The sequence below is a fragment of the Eschrichtius robustus genome, chromosome 6 (genome assembly GCF_028021215.1).
Source record: "Eschrichtius robustus isolate mEscRob2 chromosome 6, mEscRob2.pri, whole genome shotgun sequence".
NCBI classification, from domain to species: Eukaryota; Metazoa; Chordata; class Mammalia; order Artiodactyla; family Eschrichtiidae; genus Eschrichtius; species Eschrichtius robustus.
In genome coordinates, this window is record NC_090829.1 from 145,387,089 (window position 1) to 145,407,839 (window position 20,751).

General features: G+C 47.7%; 1 protein-coding gene across 3 annotated transcripts in view; it reads left to right on the forward strand.

Moving 5' to 3' along the window:
• Window positions 1-14,946: 14,946 nt before the first annotated feature.
• TRAPPC10 (trafficking protein particle complex subunit 10) overlaps window positions 14,947-20,751 on the forward strand; it is a 91,894-nt gene continuing 86,089 nt past the window's right edge. For 2 of the 3 annotated variants that reach the window (XM_068547180.1, XM_068547182.1), the window contains exon 1: window positions 14,947-15,149. In XM_068547180.1, coding sequence (XP_068403281.1) covers window positions 15,083-15,149 — 67 coding nt within the window. In that variant the 5' untranslated portion in view covers window positions 14,947-15,082. Of the gene's footprint in view, window positions 15,150-20,326; window positions 20,432-20,751 lie in introns of all 3 variants that reach the window. The other variant, XM_068547181.1, reaches the window with a different exon arrangement.

Here is a 20,751-nt window from a genome sequence, read left to right on the forward strand (position 1 = left end):
CCCTGCGGCTCCCAGCGAGTCCCAGCCTCAGCTTAGGCTGCAGGATCCGGCTCTGGCGATCCTGCGAGGCGCCAGGGTACGGGACACCGTGTGGACGGGGGTCGCAGCTCCCGGGCCGGGGACGGAGGCTCCTCTCGGGTGGGAGCTGCCTCTGTGCGTCTCTGCTTTCACAGTGGCCCCTCTGGTCTGAGTCCAGCCTTCTCTTGCAGGACTTTGCAGTGACCAGCGCGGCCCAGAGCACCGTGCCGTCACCTCAGGGCCCCAGCCGGCCACGCTCTGCGCCCAAGCCCAGCAGGTGGCGCTTTGTCTGAGTACTTAGTCATCACAGAGCACAGCCCACTCTCATGGCGTTAGCTGCAAGTGATAGGAACCCTAACAGTGGCCTAAACAAGGAGGGAGTCATTTGCCCGCAATGAGAACAGAGCCAGGTCCGTGCTGACCTGCTCTGCAGCTTGACAAGGTCAGGGCCAGCGCGTTGTCTGTGCAGCCAACCCAGGCTGGAGGGTAGCTGGACACATGCATGCGTGGCCTGGCAGCGTCCACGGCAGAGGCCGTGACAGGCTGTGGGGTGTCAGGTGACCATCTCCCCAACGGGCACGGCCTCCCAGCACCTGTGTTCTCAGGAGGGCTGCCTGGAGGGAGTCTTAAGAGCCCAAAGCCCCCTAGGCTGAACCTTCACTGGTGGAAGTGAGTCCTGAGCAAACTGGCTGGTGAGGAATTTGGGAAGTGAGGGGCCCGTGGGCCCAGGACCCTCCAGTGAGTGACAGCAGGAAGTGACAGCTGCCTGTGAAAGGCTGGGTGCAGCAGTTGCCGTGGTTACCATACATCCTCTGCCAGGGACACAGGGGCCGAGTGTCTGAGGAAGGGGCCTGCCTGCTTTTAAAGACAGTCCTTAAGACATCGCTTTATTATAAAGAACCTCAAACCCACCCAGTTTTATTGAGTGGGATGTCTGTCTGCGTGTAAAGTTCAGATGAGAAAAATCACTCTATTTCGAGGAGGGTTCTTTTTTTTTTTTTAATTTTATTTATTTATTTATTTATGGCTGTGTTGGGTCTTCGTTTCTGTGCGAGGGCTTTCTCTAGTTGCGGCAAGTGGGGGCCACTCTTCATCGCGGTGCGCGGGCCTCTCACTATTGCAACCTCTCTTGTTGCAGAGCACAGGCTCCAGACGCGCAGGCTCAGTAATTGTGGCTCACGGGCCTAGTTGCTCCGCGGCATGCGGGATCTTCCCAGACCAGGGCTCGAACCTGTGTCCCCTGCATTGGCAGGCAGATTCCCAACCACTGCGCCACTAGGGAAGCCCTCGAGGAGGGTTCTTAAATGAGAGAAAAGGTTAAATACAGTCGATCCAGTTTTTCTGAGTAGTTAATGCACTCGCCCTATAACCCAGCACACATGGGGAGGTCCCAGTCTCCCAGGGCCTGTCTGCCCGTGTCTCCTGCCCCTACTCCCCGTCGACAGGCAGGCCCGGCGGCCACACCTCCTCCGAGCAGCTGGCGGTCGGATCCGGTGGTGCTGAAGGCCCTGCCATTTTGATGGACACGCCAGTCCACACCCACGGAAGTGGCGGCATTTCCCCCTTCCACCAGCATTGCACGTGAGGCCAGTTTCCCACCCTGTCACCCATTCAGTGTGTTGTCAGACTGGATTTTTGCCAGTTTGATGGGTGTGAGATAACAGAAAATTTATATTGGGCTCTGTCCTGGGTTCATGGGACAGAGCTCCTGAAACCCTTGTCAATTCCCCAGTGACAAGAGCAACAGGAACATCTTTTGTCCTAATGAGGTGACTCTGGGTGGCTCCTGGGTGGGGGCAGGTCATCAGAAAGACCAAGCCAGGATGAGGACCTTGGAATTTTCAGCCCTGCCTCCCATCCTCTTGAGGAAGGAGGGGGCTGGAAATGGAGTTAGTAATCGGTTATACCGATGTGAGGAAGGCTCCTAAAATCCCACTAGTGTGGGTTTGGAGAGCTTCCAGTTTGGTGGACACATCCACATAATTGGAGAGTAATGCACCCCAACTCCCCGGGGCCAGAAGCCCCTGCACTCAGGACCCTCCCAGACCTCGCCCTGTGTATCTCTTCATCTGGGTTTTCATCTGTGTCCTTTATCATATCCTTTAATAAACTGGTAAATGAAAATAAGTGTTTCCCTGAGTTCTGTGAGCCACTCTAGCAAATTATTTGGACCCAGGAGGGGGTCACAGAAACTTTCAATTGGTGGCCAAGTTGGGCAAAAGCTATGGGTAACCTGAGGACCTACTTCTTACAAACTGGCGTGGGGGTGGTTCATGTCTTCACCTCTTTTTATTGGGTTATTCTTTTTCTTCTTGATTTGTAGGAGCTCTTTATATATTATATATTAGGAAGATTAGCCCTTTATGATATATGTTACCATGTTTTTTCCAGCTTGTCTTTTATCTTTTGACTTTGCTTATGATATTTTTTCCCAGGTATATGTTTTTATTTTTACCCAAATTCATCAATCTTTTATTTTTTGCTCTCTGGATTTTGACACATATTAGAAAGTCCTTCTTCACTCCAGGGTCATAAAGAAATTTGTTGTGTTTTCTTCTAATGATTTCGTGGTTTCACTTTCTACGTGTACATTTTTAAAAATTCATTCATTCATTTTCGGCTGCATTGGTTCTTTGTTGCTGCACACAGGTTTTCTCTAGTTGTGGCTAGCGGGGGCTCCTCTTTGTTGCGGTGCACGGGCTTCTCACTGCAGTGGCTTCTCTTGTTGTGGAGCATGGGCTCTAGGCAGGTGGGCTTCAGTAGTTGTGGCACACGGGCTCAGTAGTTGTGGCTCACGGGCTCTAGAGCGCAGGCTCAGTAGTTGTGGCGCTCGGGCTTAGTTGCTCCACGGCATGTGGGATCTTCGCGGACCAGGGATCAAACGGAATCCCTGGCGGATTCTTAACCATTGCACCACCAGGGAAGTCCCTTCTACTTGTAAATTTTTGATCTCCCTGAAGTGAGGATTTAATCTGATCTTTCTCTTCTTGGGTACTTAGTTGTCCCAACATAATTTATTAAATGTCTGTCTATTTGATGACTCTTTTTCAAATATCTGATAAGCCTCCCAGAAGCTCTATAAGATTGGTATTGATTCCATTTGATAAATAGATCCAAAATGATACAATGGAGATAAGAGCTATTTTATCAGTGGTTGGGATTCAATTAGATTCATGTATGTAAATCCCTTAGCACACAGTAACTGCTAATAGATGGTATTTTAAAGAATCACTGCACTCAATGAGAATCACTCTGAGACACAGAATCGCAGAATTAGCCCGGGTGGTGTGGTGGCCACAGGGCAGCAGGCAGATAAATGAACAGGAAAGTCTTCTTGCTTGTGTTGTTGCACTAATTCAGCCCCATTGCTGAAAATAGTTATAAAAAGAACAGAAGTACAATCTATACTTCTTTATTCAGTGCCTCTCAGTCTCTCCTTATACTTCCAAATGATTTTCATTTAAGTCCATTTTTTTACCTTTTGATTTGAAATTCCAACTTTATCACATACTAAATCCCCATATGTATTTGGGTCTATTTCCGATTTTCTAATTTTGTTCCACTGCTCTGTGGGTAGCACATAGTCCCTTGCACTCGTTTTAGTTATTAAGGCTTCGTGGAATGCCTTACAAGGGTACTTTAGGGTTTGCTCGTTACTCTTCTTTACAGGGTTTTCCTGGCTGTCCTCTTTTGTTTAGTTTTCATATCATTTTTTTGAAATCAGCTTTTCTAGAAGAAGAGAAACAAGCTTGTTGGTACTTTTAATTATAAGGCTTGCATTAAATTTAGAAGTCAATTTAGGGAGAATTGGCATATCCACGATGTTGAGTTGTCCCAGCCAGGAGCATGCAAGTCAACTTTGGGGTATTTGAAGGTTTTTCTCATACATATTTCACACATTCCTTGTTACAGGTATTCACAGATACTTTAACTTTTTTGTTGTTGTTGCTATTGTGAGGTTCTCTCTCCCATATCTTCTATACGGTACACACACACACACACACACACACACACAATCTGCCAATCACTATAGACATATATGAAGTCTACTGTATATTAACACAATATTAATTAATTTTAATATATTATTAATTTTAATATATTTTAATTTATTTTGGGGGGGCTTTTTTTTTTTAACTTGCTCCAGTTTATTTTATTTTATTCTTTTGTCTGCATTGGGTCTTCGTTGCTGTGCAGGGGCTTCAGTAGTTGTGGCACGTGGGCTCAGTAGTTGTGGCTCGCAGGCTCTAGAGTGCAGGCTCAGTAGTTGTGGCGCACAGGCTTAGCCATTCTGCGGCATGTGGGATCTTCCCGGACCCGGGCTCGAACTCATTTCCCCTGAATTGGCAGGTGGACTCTTAACCACTACGCCACCAGGGAAGCCTTTATTTTAATTTTAAAAGAAATCTGCTAAACTCTCTTATTATTCGTGCTCATTTAAAATGGATTCTTTATTGAATCTGATTTCCAAAATAGTGATCGTTTTTATGACTCTAACTTCTTTCTCTTGCCTGATGGCGCTGATGATGGGTATCTAGTTCAGTGTTACGCAGGGGTAATGGTATTGGGGATTCCTGTCTTGTTTCTGACTTTAATGGGAATGAGTCCAGAGTCTCCTCATTACGTACAGTGCTGAGTTTGGGGCTGGTATTTATATGAGTATAATGTTATACATGTTGCTAAGTTAAGGAAGAATCCATCAATTCCTATCTTATGAAGCATTTTTTTTTAAATTCAAGAATGATGAATTTGGGAAAAGCTTTTTCTGAATTAATAGAGATAATCATAAGGGTTTTATCCTTAAATCTATTAATATGATGGGTTATATGAATAGATTTTCTAATATTAACTTGCCTTTTCACTTTTGCTTCGAACTCTACTTGGTAATAGATTATTCTTTAAGAGTTGATGGATCGGACTTCCCTGGTAGCAGAGTGGTTACGAGTCTGCCTGCCAATGCAGGGGACACAGGTTTGAACCCTGGTCGGGGAGGATCCCACGTGCCGCGGAGCAACTAAGCCTGTGCGCCACAACTACTGAGCCTGTGCTCTAGAGCCCGCGAGCCACAACTACTGAGCTTGTGCGCCACAACTACTGAAGCCTGTGCACCTAGAGCCTGTGCTCCGCAACAAGAGAAGCCACCGCAAGGAGAAGCCCATGCACCGCAACGAAGAGTAGCCTCTGCTCGCCGCAACTAGAGAAAGCCCGTGAACAGCAACGAAGACCCAACGCAGGCATAAATAAGTTAATTTTATAAAAGAGAGTTGATGGATCCTATTTGTTAATATTTTATTTAAGGGTTTAGCATTGATATTTGTAAGTTACACTGATTCCTAGATTTCTCTTTGTGTGCAGTCTTCATCAGGTTTTGGCATCAATAGTATACTTCTTCAGTTAAAAAAAGTTGTACGTTTTCCTTCTTTGTCTATGTTATGGAGTATTTTAAAGATGGGTAGACTGTCCCTGGGAAACTGTCTGATTGGGTGGGATTTTGGGGTGGGTCTTAAACTACTTTTTCTATTTCCTTTTTGGAAATTATCTGTTTGGTCTTCCTATGTTTATGAATCAACATTTTCCTAGAAAATGAAATTTCATCTTGGTTTAAATTTTATTTTAAACAAATAGCTGCTTAAATTAATTAGTACAAATTAGTCATTTAAAGACTTTTTTTTGTCTCTGTGGTTATTTCTCAACTTGTCATTTTTATTGTGTGTATTTGTACTTTCTCTCCCCTTTTCCTTCACCCAATTAGCTAGTCACCTACTTATTTTTTCCAAAGTGCCAGATTATTTCTTTCTACAGCTTTCTATTTTCTCACCTCTTTTGTCTTTCTTAACTCCTTCCTTTTTTTTTTTTAAACATCTTTATTGGAGTATAATTGCTTTACAATGTTGTGTTAGTTTCTGCTGTATAACAAAGTGAATCAGCTATATGTATACATATATCCCCATATCCCCTCCCTCTTACGTCTCCCTCCCACCCTCCTTATCCCACCCCTCTAGGTGGTCACAAAGCACCGAGCTGATCTCCCCGTGCGATGCAGCTGCTTCCCACTAGCTAGCTATTTTACATTTGTGAGTGTATATATGTCAGTGCTACTCTCTCACTTCGTCCCAGCTTCCCCTTCCCCCTCCCTGTGTCCTCAAGTCCATTCTCCACATCAGCATCTTTATTCCTGTCCTGCCCCTAGGTTCATCAGGACCATTTTTTTTAGATTCCATATATATGTGTTAGCATATGGTATTTTTCTCTTTCTGACTTACTTCGCTCTGTAGGACAGACTCTAGGTCCATCCACCTCACTACAAATAACTCATTTTCGTTCTTTTCTATGGCTGAGTAATATTCCATTGTACATATGTGCCACATCTTCTTTACCCCATTCATCTGTCGATGGACACTTAGGTTGCTTCCATGTCCAGGCTATTGTAAATAGTGCTGCAATGAACATTGTGGTACATGACTCTTTTTGAACTATGGTTTTCTCAGGGTATATGTCCAGTAGTGGGATTGCTGGGTCATATGGTAGTTCTATTTTTAGTTTTTTAAGGAACCTCCATACTGTTCTCCATAGTGGCTGTATCAATTTACATTCCCACCAACAGTGCAAGAGGGTTCCATTTTCTCCACACCCTCTCCAGCATTTATTGTTTGTAGATTTTTTGATGATGGCCATTCTGACTGGTGTGAGGTGATACCTCATTGTAGTTTTGATTTGCATTTCTCTAATGATTAGTGATGTTGAGCATCCTTTCATCTGTTTGTTGGCAATCTGTATATCTTCTTTGGTAACTCCTTCCTTCTCTCCTATCAGTTATTTTTGTTTTTCATTTTCTAATCTTTTAATTCAGTGATGAATTCATTTGTTTTCATTCTTCCTCTTTTAAAAATTGATATATTTGAATTTAAGGCGATGTGTTTTCCATGAAGCACTGCTCACAGGTCCTAACATGTAGTGCTTTCATTATCTTTGATTTTTAGGAATTGTGCAGTTGGCTTTATACTTGCCCTTTGACCCAAGTTGTGTAGGAAAAAATTTGTAGATTTCCAAGTAGGATGCCTTTTCTGTTTCCTTATTTTGTTATCAATTTCTGGTATTACTGCATTATGATCAGAAAATCTTGTATTCTCCTACAGTTTGGAAAGTTACTGAGGTTTCCTCTGTGGCTAAGTGTACGGTCGGCATTTGTGAATGTTCCAGGGCCACGTGGAGAGGTGGTGCCTGTCCCTGTAGCTATGCTGGAAATGCCTCTCTCACGCCCACCTTACTGATCATCTTGTTGGGCTGTGAATATGGTTGCTTTTGCACTGGTTCTGCCACGGACTAAGAGGCAGAGTCAACGCCCCTCTTACCAACAGAGCCAGCCTTTCTCTGTGTCTCCTGACATGAGGATGTATCTTTTTGGGGGTTTTTTTTTGGCCATGCCGCGGCATGTGGGATCTTAGTTCCCTGACCAGGGATGGAACCCGTGCCCCTGGAGTGGAAGCGTGGAGTCTTAACCACTGGACCGCCAGGGAAGTCCCTGAGGTTGTATCTTAAACAATGGTCTACTCCTTTCCTCCATGCAGTAGCCTTGAAGAAAGAACATGCTCTGTCTGAGGTTTCTGGGAGGACAGCGTATCTTCCTTCCCCCTCGCCATCTTATCTGGCTGCCTGGGTCTGTAGAAATCTCTCCAAAGGAAGGGCAGGGGCGAGGAGGAGCCGGGGGTCAGAGGTGGCCGCTGGGCCTGGGGAAGCAGCCCTGGGGCCCAGACAGCAGCAAGGACCCCAGAGACAACAGCGAGCCCCTCACTCAGAAAACCTACCTGGGGCCTCTGTGCCAGCTGCGGCAAGAGCAGGGCAGACAGACACTGGCAAGCTCACCACCGACACTGTGTGGGCCCAGCTCTGTCACCTTCTGTCACCTTTGTTCTGGAGCTCCTGGCCTGTCCGGTCAGGGACAGCTGGCAGAGGCATGAGGGTGGCAAGGCCATGCCAACTGCCAGGCCTCCTTCAGGGCTGTGTTCCTCAAATATTGCTTCCACATTCATTAAAGGATTCAAGGGAAAAAAGGGTTTTCTATTTATTAAGTACTCTTGATGTTCAAAACAAAGCATTTGGGGACTTCCCTGGTGGTCCAGGGGTTAGGACTCCGTGCTTCCACTGCTGCGGGCATGGGTTCAATCCCTGGTCAGGGAACTAAGATCCCACAAGCTGCGTGGCAAGGCCAAAAAAATATTTTTTTTAAATAAAAAAACAAAGCATTTATTATGTGTGATTTTTCTGAGCCAGCCAAGTTCCTGGTCAGCACACTAAACATGTAACATTTAAGTAATCAACGAATCACTGCTTTTCAGTGACCAGGCCATGGATGCGTCTATTTCAGACTTTAGGGCAGCATGCCTCCTTCACGACACGGAACAGGCTGCGTCTTAGGTTGGGTGTGAGCCAGACTTGGCGCAGGTGGGCCTTCTTTGTCGGTGGCCCCAGAAAGAGGAGGAAGAGCATGGGGGAGAGGGAGGGGGGCAAGGACCAGGCGTGCGACAGTGACTGTCTTTGAGCTGGCTGTCTCCGTGGGCTCGACCCGCCGCCGGGCCCACTCGGGAGCTGTGCACCCCACACTGTGAGGTTTGCACATTGATCCCCCAACTCACTGAGGGAGGGCCTGGTGGTGTCAGTTTCCCACCACTTCCTGCTCAGCCAGCTCCAGAGGCCCCAGCAGGTCCTGGAGCAGGGACCCTACCCGTGCCAGGGCCGCCCAGCTGCAGTTGAATCAGAGCGAGCTGTGGGCATGGGGCCTGGGGCACCCTACGCATCTGCTGGAGTCTGAGTCACCACGCAGGCCACTGTGACCGGACGATTACGGGGGAAGAGACACACCCGGAGATCTGGGTTAGCTGACCCCACCCTTCCTGCTTATGCCCATGGAGCTTGGTGCCTTTGGAGGCTGGCATTCTGGGTGGCTCAGCCTTCCCGCCCACCACTCTCTTCTGCCCCCGGCCCCCGATATTAGGTGTGCCAGGAGCTGGCACAAGAGCCACTAGCCCTGCTCCCACAGCTGGCTTCTGCCACCGGGGAAGAGGGCGGCCCCCTGGGCTGGAGAACAGCCCGAGCAGGTGGAGGGAGGACGTGTGGGGACCTCCCGCACGGTGGTGGTTCCCGCCCCTGCCTCCCGTCCGCGTCCGGCAGGGACCCAGATGAGGGACAGGAGGTTTGGGCACGGAAAGGCCTCTTGGGGGATAACCTCAGCTTGAAAGGAGAGGGCGAGAATCCAGGCTGTCGGAAAGCCAAGAAAGAAGCAACTGAGCTAAAAATAGGAGCATTGAACAGAATGTCCGGAAATGCCATCCACAGCGCCAGGTTGGATTTCATTATCGCTAATTATTTAAGTCACATTATGCAGAATAAAACCTAGGAAGAGGATACTGTGTCTATACAAACAAATGTGGAAAGTAATGCACAAAGCCAGTAACAGTGAACAGTGAACTGAGCCCATTATTGAGACTAAGGGGAGGGCAGGTGGGCTGGGGCTTCCACCCGGTTTGTCCCCCAGCTCTGCCCTTTAACCCGCTGTGCCTCGGGTTCCTCCTGTATAAAATGGGATGAGGTGAGGCACCACCTCCCGGAGCTGTGGCTTCCGGGAGCTCCCGAGCGCCACTCACCGTGTTCCCGGAGAGGCCCAGCACCGGGGGCTGTTCTCTGAGCTGCCACCTGGCGAGCACTTCCTCTGTCTGTTCCTCCACTTCCCCATCTGTGAAATGGAGATAGGAATACCTGTCTCAAGGATTTTGATGGAATTAAGTGCATAGCACACGTTTTGGAGGGGAAAATTCTATCATGATCCCTGCTTTCAGCTGAGAAAATTGAGGCTCAGGAAAAGGGAAGAATGATTTGGAATCCAAGTATCCTGCTCAGAATCAGCTACCTAGCCAACGGTGCAGTGCGGCTCTGTTCTTTTTTGTACACAGTCGGGCTCCTTACAGACAAGTGGAAATGCAGATAAGGTGGAAAAAGGGCGAGGAAGTCACTGCCAGGGCAAGGCAGTTTGATGCATTTCCGTCCAATCTCTTTTGAAATAGTTTTTCTTTTTTTTTTTTTTTTTTTTACTTTTATGTAGTGGTGATCATATCACACTTTCATGTTTGTTAAAGACTTTTTTTTTTTTTAAGCTTTTTAAAAGCCAATGTTTATTCCTTTTAAAATGCTCCAGAGACTTTAAAAAGGTCCAAAGGCCTTAAAGATATCCAGGTTTCAGATAAGATAACAGGCAGGCGCTGACTGTTGGTTTCTCTGTTGCTAAAGCCTCAGTTTCAACCTGTTCAATTCTATCCCTCCACGACTCTTCCAGCCGGGGAGTGGCGGACTCCTCCAACTTTCAGCATACGTCATCAAAGGTACCACGCCAATAAGGAAGGGAAATACAGTGCTAGTAGCAATCATCGTCATGGCAAGGGAGAAAGTTTTATGATCCAGGGATCCACTTTAACAATCAACATTATACGATTTTCCAGACTATCATAAACACCTTCTAAACATTATTTTGATGGTGACATAATTGTTCATCAAATAAACACAGCATAATTTATGTAACACAGTCATTTTTATTTATTTTCATTGTTTTCAATGTTTGGCTACTGCCAACAACGCTGCCACGTGTGTTTTTATCCATAAAAGTTTGGGAGAGACTGTTTCCTTAAAGAGATCTAGAAATGGAATTGTTGGGTCAGAGGATGAAAGGGTGTTACTGCTGTTTGAAAAGGTGGCATCTCAGAGAATCCACCGAGGCAGAGAAACCGCTGTCCAGGTGTGCTAGGCTGCTTGCTTTCCCACACCCTCACCTTCCTCAGCCTCCTCCCACCCCCAAACAAGTTTTTATTAATTTAGTAGAAAAAAAGTTTATATGGCATTTCCTCTATGACTCATGAGGGAGATTATTTCTCCACATAATTATCACTACTCTTATTTCCCTTTTGTGGACTATTTGCTCCCCTGAGGCTACCATTTAGGGAAGGCCTGGTTAAATGTAAGGAAACACCTGCCCCAGAGGGTCAGGACCACTCTGCCTTGCCCTGCCGAGCGCTGCCCGTGGCGATGTTCCTGAACATCTGGTGAGTGAAGGAGGTGCAGTTAGAGGAGCTGGCATGCTGTGGAACGGTAAAAGCAATACACAGTTCACCTGGTAGGTTCTTTGGAAACTCGTGTGTTACATCTTGAAAGTCAGTTGAGTTTATCAAACTTCTATTTTGAGACCATGTAGATTCATGCGCAGGTGTTATGTAGAGCTCCCATGCACCCTTTATGTAATAGGGAAAAACAAATCTGACTTCATACTGGATCTTTCTTTTACTTTAATCTTTATGTTCTATTGCTTTTGTTACAAGTTAATCAGTAAAGGGATGTTGCCTATAACTTAAGGTAAACATAATGGCCCATCTCTGGGAACCCTGCCTCCCATGCGTGAGCTTAAGCTAAAATACCTTTTCTTCAGTTCACCAGAAACACCCTGACCAGGCCCACCTGTAAATGGCTGCAGAAAAGCAGAAATTGACACATCCCCTCCGGGAGTCTGGCTGGAACCAGGAAATATTTGCAACAACTTATGGCCTTTATAACTTTACCTCCTCACCTCCCCCTCTTTGCTCTATAAAAGAAACTAGCATCCAAACCTGGGCAAGATGGTTCTTTGGGACACGAGTCTACCCTCTCCTCTGTCTGCTGGCTTTCCCAATAAAGTCGCTCTTCCTGCCCCAACACCTCATCTCTCGATTTATTGGCCTGTGTGCGGCAAGCAGTACGAGCTTGGACTTGGTAACATTTACCAAGTTTCCCCCAGAGGCAGCGTCTTGTAAAACTCTAGCACAATATCACAGCCGGATGCCGACACTGGTGCCGTCCAGACTCACAACATTCCAGGCACACAAGGTCCCTCCTGCTGCCCTTTTACAGCCACGTCCACTCCCTCGTTACCCCCACAAGCCCCTTACCCCTTGGCAACCAATAAACTGTTCTCCACATCTATAATTTTGTCATTTCAAGGCTGTTCCATAAAGGGAATCATATAATATATAATCTTTGGGGGTTAGAGTTTTTTCTTTCTTTTTTCTTCTTTTAAAAAATTTTTTGGCTGCGTTGGGTCTTCGTTGCTGCGTGCAGGCTTTCTCTAGTTGCGGTGAGCAGGGGCTACTCTTTGTCGTGGTGCACGGGCTTCTCATTGCAGTGGCTTCTCTTGTTGCAGAGCACGGGCTCTAGGTGCGCAGGCTTCGTAGTTGCAGCACGCAGGCTCAGTAGTTGTGGCATGCGGGTAAGTAGTTGTGGCTCGCAGGCTTAGTTGCTCCACAGCATGTGGGATCTTCCCAGACCAGGGATCGAACTCATGTCCCCTGCATTGGCAGGTGGATTCTTAACCACTGCGCCACTAGGGAAGTCCTAGAGTTTTTTCATTCAGCATAATTCTGTCAAGATCCATCCAGGTGGTTGTGTGTATCAATAGTTCAGTCTTTTTTGTTGCCGCGTGGTCTTTCACAGTGCCGATGGACCACACATCGTTTAACCAGTCACCCGTCAAAGGACACCTGGGTGGTTTCCAGTTTCAGCTACCAGTAATAAACCCGCTGTGAACATGTGCTGGCTTACTTTTGGTTTTAGCACAGCCCTCTGTGGAGAGGGCCTGAGCAGTGGGGCAGAGCAAGCCCAGGGGGGCCTCCCCTTAGACAAAGCATCTGCAATATCCCAATACATAATTGAACAGGCTCTCTGCAGCCTGAAGACAATGTAATGGGCTACCAGGAAAGACCATTTGGGCTCAAGTTCCAGCAACCTTTAAAAAAACAAATGTTGTCTCAGCAGAAAAGGATCTGAAAGAAAGAAGAATGGACATCGATTAATAGAAATAGCATCATTTTCACCAATATTGAAAGGAATTGCTAAACCAATATGTGTGCTGAATTCAAGCATTTTCTAAATTCCCATGTGAAAAAAAAAAAAATCTCTGATAGGTCTGCTCGGGGAAAAAATAGCCCAGGAGTCCCCTTACTGCCTTTGAGCCGGAGCGTTGCCTGGTACAGAGTGGAAGAGCTTTGACCTCCCCTTTCCTCCATCCAGAAAGAAAATTCTTCCAAACAAGAGTTGGCCAGTGGGGCCAGGCCACAGCATTGCCGTGAAGGAAGAATTGTTAGTGTCTGTCTTCTCAGAGTCTCTCTGGACTTAGTTCCCTGTTAGAATAGACTAAAGATGTGGAGACCTGGCCTTGGAGTCTACATTTGGTATCTTCTGTTTCATATTTTATTTTTATTTTTGTTATTTGAGTAGACGTGAAGTGATATGTCGTTGTCACTTTAATTTGCGTTTCCCGGGTATCTAATGGATGCTGAGCATCTTTTCATGTGGTAACTGGCCATTCGTGGTGGTCCTCTCTCTCTTTTACCTTTTATTATCTTTTTATTTTGGCCTCACCGCGTGGCATGCGGGATCTAGTTCCCTCACCAGGGATTGAACCCGTGCCCCCTGCATTGGGAGCGTGAAGTCTTAACCACTGGACTGCCAGGGAAGTCCCTCTTTGTAGGTATTCTACTGAGGTTTTCCTGAGTTTCTCGATCTGTAAGTCAAGAATTCAATGCTTTCCATCAAATTTGTGGATTTCTGCCCTCTTCTCACTGTCTTCCTGGTAAGCCCTGTGGAACCTCATCCAGTGAGTGCTGAGCACAGCTGAGGCTGAGCACTTACACTGACCCCACGCAGACTTCTGGCTCCCATCCTTACCTCCTTCTTCTCCGCTGCCCTGCCTCACCGGCTCCAGCTGTCCTAGACCCTGACCTCTGCCTGCTCACCCAGCCTCAAAGCACAGCGCTGCCCTGTGCACGCACATTTAGCAGCTGTGTTCACACTCAAACTGTTTCACATACATTTACCTTATTTCATTTGCAAAAGTTACCCCAAACCTACTTTCCTTGCATAAGAAATGTACATGCAGTTAAAGTTAGGTTTTATTTTGTGGCATTCCCAGAAGGTGCCTACTCCGTGGAAGGCCCTGTGTGGCTGGGTATTGGGGGTGGGGACACAAGTAAAAGGCAGCCCCTAGTTCAAGAATTTTACAGTGTCACGGAGACAGAAAACTAGTGGGAATGCAGAGAAAGGTGGCTGCTTCCAACCGCGGGGCAGAGTCTGTGGGAGTCGGCCTCCCAGGGGCGCCTTGAGGAGGACCGGGGTGCTGGAGAGTCTAGGTTGTACTGAGAAGGTATATAATGTTGTTCTACTTCATGGCAGCAATATTACTTCATAAAACCAATGTAACGAGAAACACAAGACCAAGAGTGTTGCAAGGGGTAACTGCCATTCGGCTCAGTGGTGGGAATTAACCCGGTGTCCTGATTCCCCCGAGGCATCGGGCCTCTGGTAGAAATAACAATGCTCGGCTATGGGCGGCAGTCCCACACAGGTGAGAAATGGACACGCTCGTGTCCGCTTGCTGATGTCGGTGACTCCCGGGATCCATGTGTCGGTGTCAGCGACCCCCAGGTGGTCCCCGTGTCCGCACGCGGCTGTCAGCGACCCCCGGGTGGTTCCACGGGCCCCCGGTCAGCGACCCCCGGGGCCGTCCTCGACGTCGGGCACTCCTGCGGGCGATGCTTGTGGGCGCCCCGCGGCGAGTCCCGGCTGCCCTCCCCACGCCAGCCCCGTCCGCCCGAGGGCGCCGGCCTGGGGGGCGGCTCCCGGCCGTCCAGTCCCTACGGTACGGGCCCCACGCGGCACCCACAGCCGCCCACGTCCGGCCCGCGCGGACTTCGGGCCCGAAGCATGGAGAATACCTCCGCCGACACTCGCGCAGCCCGGACCGCCTTTCAGTCGGAGGACCGCGTCCGCGCGGCGGAAAGGCCTCCCCTTTAAGGCGCGCGCCCCGGAAGCGGTACCACCGCGCGCCGGCACCGGAAGCGGATGCGGCCGGCGGGCGGCCGGTTCGGGAGCTACCTCGCGCGGCCGGGCGGGCGTCGCTGTCGCGGTTGCGGCGCCGCTTAGGCTCGGGCTGGCCCGGCGCGGCCTCGGGCTGCCCATGGGGCGCAGGAGGCCGGGCCGGTGACGCCGGACGCCCATGGACGCCCCTGAGGAGCCGGTGCCGCCGGTGATCTACACCATGGAGAACAAGCCCATCGTCACCTGTAAGTGCCCGGCGGCGCGGGAGGGGGCGGCAGCCGCGGCTTGCAGCCCGGCCCCGGTCGCCGGCCCCTCGGCCCCCGCGGCCCGGCCCCCGCCCTCTCGGCCGGGCCGCTTCCTGGAATGGAGGTGTGGCCGTGGCGGCGGCTGCGGCGGGGCCCTGACCCCGCGGGCGACCTCCGACCTCCCCGGGGCCGACCTCATATCTCTCACTCCTGGAGGCGACCTCTGACCTCCTCGGGGACGCTCTTCCGGTTGTCCGGCTGCAGTTGGAGAGCGCTCGGGGCGCGGGGCGCCCAGGACGGAGGGCGCGCCCCGAGGGGGCCCCGCTGTGCGCCCCGTCCGGCCGCAGGCTCGGCAGCTCGCCCCGCGCGGGCCGGTCCTTCCCGGCGGGGACGGTCTCCTCCAGGCGCACTGTTCCCTCCGATCCCGCAGAGGGTCTCCCGGCTCTCGGTTGCGAGCGTGGACGAAGTTTGCGTGCGGTTGTCGTGTTTGTTAGGAGATGGGGGTTTGTACTTCAGTAACGTGTTAAGTAGTGTAAGACGCAGGGGACCCGTCGGCCGTGCCCAGCTGCACTTGCCTGGGCACGGCGGCTCTGCCGGGCCGGGACCGCGACCCAGGGCTCTTCCCCGCAGGCCGCTCAGGCACTTCCGAGACGCTGGCACAGAGCAGAAACCCATTTCACAGATAAGGCTGCAAAGGTTCGGTGAGCTCATCCACGCTCTGGACCACTGGACTGGTGCCTCTTCATTTTGAGTGTCGGGTTTTTTTTTTTTTTTTGACGCCACATTTACGCATCCACAAAGGAATTGTTTTTCTGTTACAGAAAATTTTCCTCTAATTTTTACAGCCATAACTTCGGAATTAAATACTTTGAAAAACACTGAGCTTATGGAAAGTGTTGAAATGTTGGCTGACATTTTGATGACTTGCAGACAGTTGTTTCAGACTGTTAGGATTTTTGACCTTTGACAGTGTTCTTACCTTCAGTTAATTTTTTCAGATGGTCTTCCACACTTTGAAAAGAAGCACTCTTTCTACAGCAACATCCGGGCAGGCACTTAGGCCTTAGTAGATGGTTCTGTAGGTCTTGAGCCCTCTCTTGTTTCTTTCTCTCTCTTTCTTCTTCTTTTTCTTTTTCTTTTTTTTTGATTAATGGATATTCTCTTTGTATGCTTTCTCTTGTCGGATCCCTGAGAAATTGTATGTTTAAAGTTGAAGTCTGTTGCTTTATCTTTAGCTGATAAATTTTCTCCGGGAAATGGACGGTGTCACATCTAAATTTGGACACTTGCATAGTTCGAAGCTGTTTTCTCTTTTCACCAGGACAGCTGCAAGTCTTGCTCAAGACTACACCTTTAGTTGAGAGAACAGGTGTGTGTAGAGCTGATCGGGAGGCCCTGCAGTTAATTCCCAGGTGCTTTCTGTACCCTCAGGGAAGAGGAGCCAGGCTCGGGGTGGTCTTCCTGTTAGGTTTCAGTGTCTTCCAGACCCTGGAGACTCCTCCCCACGTGCCCTGCACACTGTGAGTGCTGGATCAGTATTGCCCGTAGAGACATTAACAAGTCTAATTATATCTCATACATACCCCTTAGCTCTCATCTCATAGCAGTGTTTCTATGGGCGTTATGTAAATACATATCTGAAGAGAAAGTTCAACCTTGGGTTGGGTTCAACCTTGACTAAACAGGTAAATTGTTATCCTAGTAGTGTTTGAGATATGGGTCTAGTGTTTAGTTTCATACGCACATGCATGACAGACAGCTAAAGGATAGTTTCCTTTCCTACAGATTTATTGTAAAAGCTATGGTGGTGGAGGTTTTTCCGGTGTTTAAAACTGTTGTCTGTACTGATGGTATCTCTGTTTTAAAAGGCACAACCATTCATTCATTGGAGTCTCAGAAAAGAAAGTGGCTTCAGTAAACTTTCAGAGAAAGTTACCTTGAAAAATAAAGATCCCTTTAAAAGTTAAAGATTTTTTAAGTTTTAGGAAGGCTGACTTCATTTTGGTGTGTCTGGGACTGAAGCTGCGGTAAAGCTCTTGCTGTCCTGGTTTCACGTTATACTTTCTTTATCTTGTTCCATTCTTTCAGCTGCACATGTGTTGAAGGGAGCTGCTAGTGTAAGCAATGTAGACAAAGGTAATAGGAAAATTGCTTTAAAAAAATCCATCTGGGGCTTCCCTGGTGGCGCAGTGGTTGAGAGTCTGCCTGCTAATGCAGGGGACACGGGTTCGAGCCCTGGTCTGGGAAGATCCCACGTGCCGCAGAACACCTAGGCCCGTGAGCCACAACTACTGAGCCTGCGCGTCTGGAGCCTGTGCTCCGCAACAGGAGAGGCCGCGACAGTGAGAGGCCCGCGCACCGCGATGAAGAGTGGCTCTAGCTTGCCGCAACTAGAGAAAGCCCTCGCACAGAAACGAAGACCCAACACAGCCAAAAATAAAAAAATAAAAAAAATAAAGGAATTCCTTAAAAAAAAAAAAATCCATCTGGAGGCTTTGCTGTTGTGTACATAGCTCCCTTAGTATGCAGCATTTTAGTTTTCAAAAGTCTGGTTAATACTTTTCCAGGCATTGCACCTGAGGAGGTCTGTGTTTGTTCATTGTAAAATGATAGCAGAGTTTGTGCTCGTTTTCAGTTTTTTTCATAGGATTTAGAACGTTTTACTTTGAGTGAAAGCTAATTGTGCATCAGCCTTTCTGAGAAGAATGTAGAATGTTACCAGTTCAGGTAAATTTAGGAACTGTTCATTTGTGGCCATGAGAAGAGTGGAAAGTCTCCAGAGATTAGGGGTAAACAGAATACATCATTACTTGAAAACCTTGCTAAATTTTTTTAATAATATTCTGAAGCTACCTAAAAGTATTAATGGCCTTTAGTCTGTAATTAAAATTTCCTGAAGCTGCTGCCTGACTGCCTCTGGTGCAGAGTGACTACCTCTGTGGAGGATCTGCTTAGACTCCCAGGCCTGGTGAAGCTTCTGAATACTGGAGGCTGTGTCTGAAATGCACAGGGATGTCCAGCGAGCAGTCTGCGGTACTAGTGGTGTGATGACATTGGGCGATAAATCACCTGGTCATAGCAATGTGAATACCTGTAGTATAACTGACTAATCATGGAAGATGCACAGTGAAACTGAAACAAATCCAGCAGATCCATTTGATCTAAATTTAAGTTAGAGCTTAGATTTTTTTTTTTCAACCACTGTATCAGTTCTCTGCTTTGGAATAAAGACTGAGGTTTCTGATCCAAGGGTATGTTAGGAAAGAGATGTTCCTTTTCCAGCTATCTCATTTAGTAGACAAAGCTATTGTAATTCCACTGATTTGTGGCTTTTCTTTATTGGCTGTTGGCATCCTACCTAAGATAGCACATAACTATCAACGTGGAATTGTGTAGTATCTGAAAAACAACAGTGTTCATTCGAATGATCTGTTCTCACCCAGTCACATCGGATGGTGCTGCTTTAATTTTTCTCAATCTCTATATTTAGGGTTCCGGATCCGACATTATGAATTTTCAAAGGGGGAAAAAGGCAGCATAACTGAGCAGATCCGTAATGCTTTTAACCTGGTTGGGTTTTGTTTTTTTCCCCCCTGTAGGTTAACGTTTTTAAATTTGCCCATTGCAATTTTCTATCAAGCGTGAAAGTCTGGTGCTTGTGATTTAACCACTCTCAGTTTCATTGCCGGAAAAGTAACTTAAAATGTCCTCTTTTTAAACTGATACACATAAATGCAGGTCTTGGTCCATATTGAATCCTTAAGCCAGTAGGGAATCAGCTATTGAGAAGTGGGAGAAACATTTCTCCTTAGGAAACCTCGGTTCCATGGGGTGTATTTGGAGGGCAGGGACTGAGGCATTAGTACCTGTACTTCCCTTCATTTAGAAATCACTTCAGACTTCCCTGGTGGTCCAGTGGTTAAGAATCCGTCTGCCAGTTCAGGGGACACGGTTTCGATCCCTGGTCTGGGAAGATCCCACGTGGTGCAGAGCAACTAAGCCCGTGCACCACAACTACTGAGCCCGTGCTCTAGAGCCCGCAAGCCACAACCACTGAGCCCGCATGCCACAACTACTGAAGCCCGTGTGCTTAGAGCCCATGCTCCGCAACAAGAGAAGCCACCACAGTGAGAAGCCCGTGCACCGCAACAAAGAGTAGCCCCCGCTCGCCGCAACTAGAGAAAGCCTGCGTGTAGCAACGAAGACCCAACACAGCCAAAAATTAAAAAAAAAAAAAAATTAAAAAAAAAAGAAGAAGAAATCACTTCTACCTGTGCGTGGTTAGAAACAGGCAAGACTTACTGTGTGACTACTTCCTCATCTGTGAAATAGGGACAGGGATGGTACCAGTCTCAGAGGGTTGATATGGGGATTGAATGAATATGTGTAAAGCACTCAGAAGAGTGATGAATGTGCAAAAAGAATGTTAGCTACTCAGGAGAGACTTCTCGGTTTTCTCTGTTCATGGTGGCCTTAGTGTCTTCAGTAATTTTTTCATGGCACCTCTAGGCTAAAAAGAATATTTAGTAATTCTATTTATTAAGTAGTTAGGTTCAAATAATTTTATTAAGTATTATATCCTAACAGTTACTTGAAAAAAAATACACATAAATTGGAAGAAAATTTTTATTTCATTCTTAGATAACCACAATAACATATTAGGGATGGTTGCACCTGTTGGGCACTGCACAACTTCTCTAACCTGGGAATCAGATTGGACACTGCTGCTTTGTTTATTTGACGGGGGTGGGGGTGGGGGGGTGGGGGGTGATTCTTGGCCTTTCACTACAGCAGTTACCCTGTTTTGTGATGATGATGTCATTGAAAGAACTGTAGCACGATGTAGTATTGAGACTGATTAACTCAGCTGGGGCCTGGGACATCTTCAGTATTGCTCTTTCCCCTCAGAAATTTGGAACATCCTTTGGGCCCTCTCTGGGTTTGCTGCGGTACCCTGAGGCACCTGGGTACACATTTGGGAACCCATGTTACTAGTATGTTAGCCCAACTCTAGGGTGGATTCAGTTGAACCAATAATTCAGAAGTGAAAAGCTTCCTTTTCCACTTGAACGTCAGCTCATGTGCCTGATTTACAAGATGTGTTTCTGAAGAGTTTCTAGTAAAGTTTGGTTTATGCAAATGAGACTCAGGGGTCTGATTTTTTTTTTTTATTTAAGCACTGATGAATCTCTGAAGTAATCAAGCATGGCAGACATAACACATGAGCCGGTCTTTCCCTAGAAAGGAACTGACAGCATGGTGGTTGGTCCACACAACAAGAGGTAGGAAAGGCCACCTTGGTTACCTTTTATTGAAAAGGCCAGTGACTTACGAAAGAATTTTTTGTCTAAAAAAACTTTTTTGCCAGTTGACGGAGTGGAGTGTCTTTTCACATGGATTGCACAACTTGGTGCGTGGTCTCCCAGGGGCTCCCTGTTGATCTCCAGGCCCTCTGCTCTGGCCTGGGGGCTTCGGATCTAGATGACAGACCACGGGATGGGGACCGCACAGCCTCAGATTCTCCCGATCACCCCTTTCTCTCTCAGCCTCCTGGGCTTTCTCTCCTCCCTTTATATCACCTTTCCTTCTGTCTTTCCTCCCT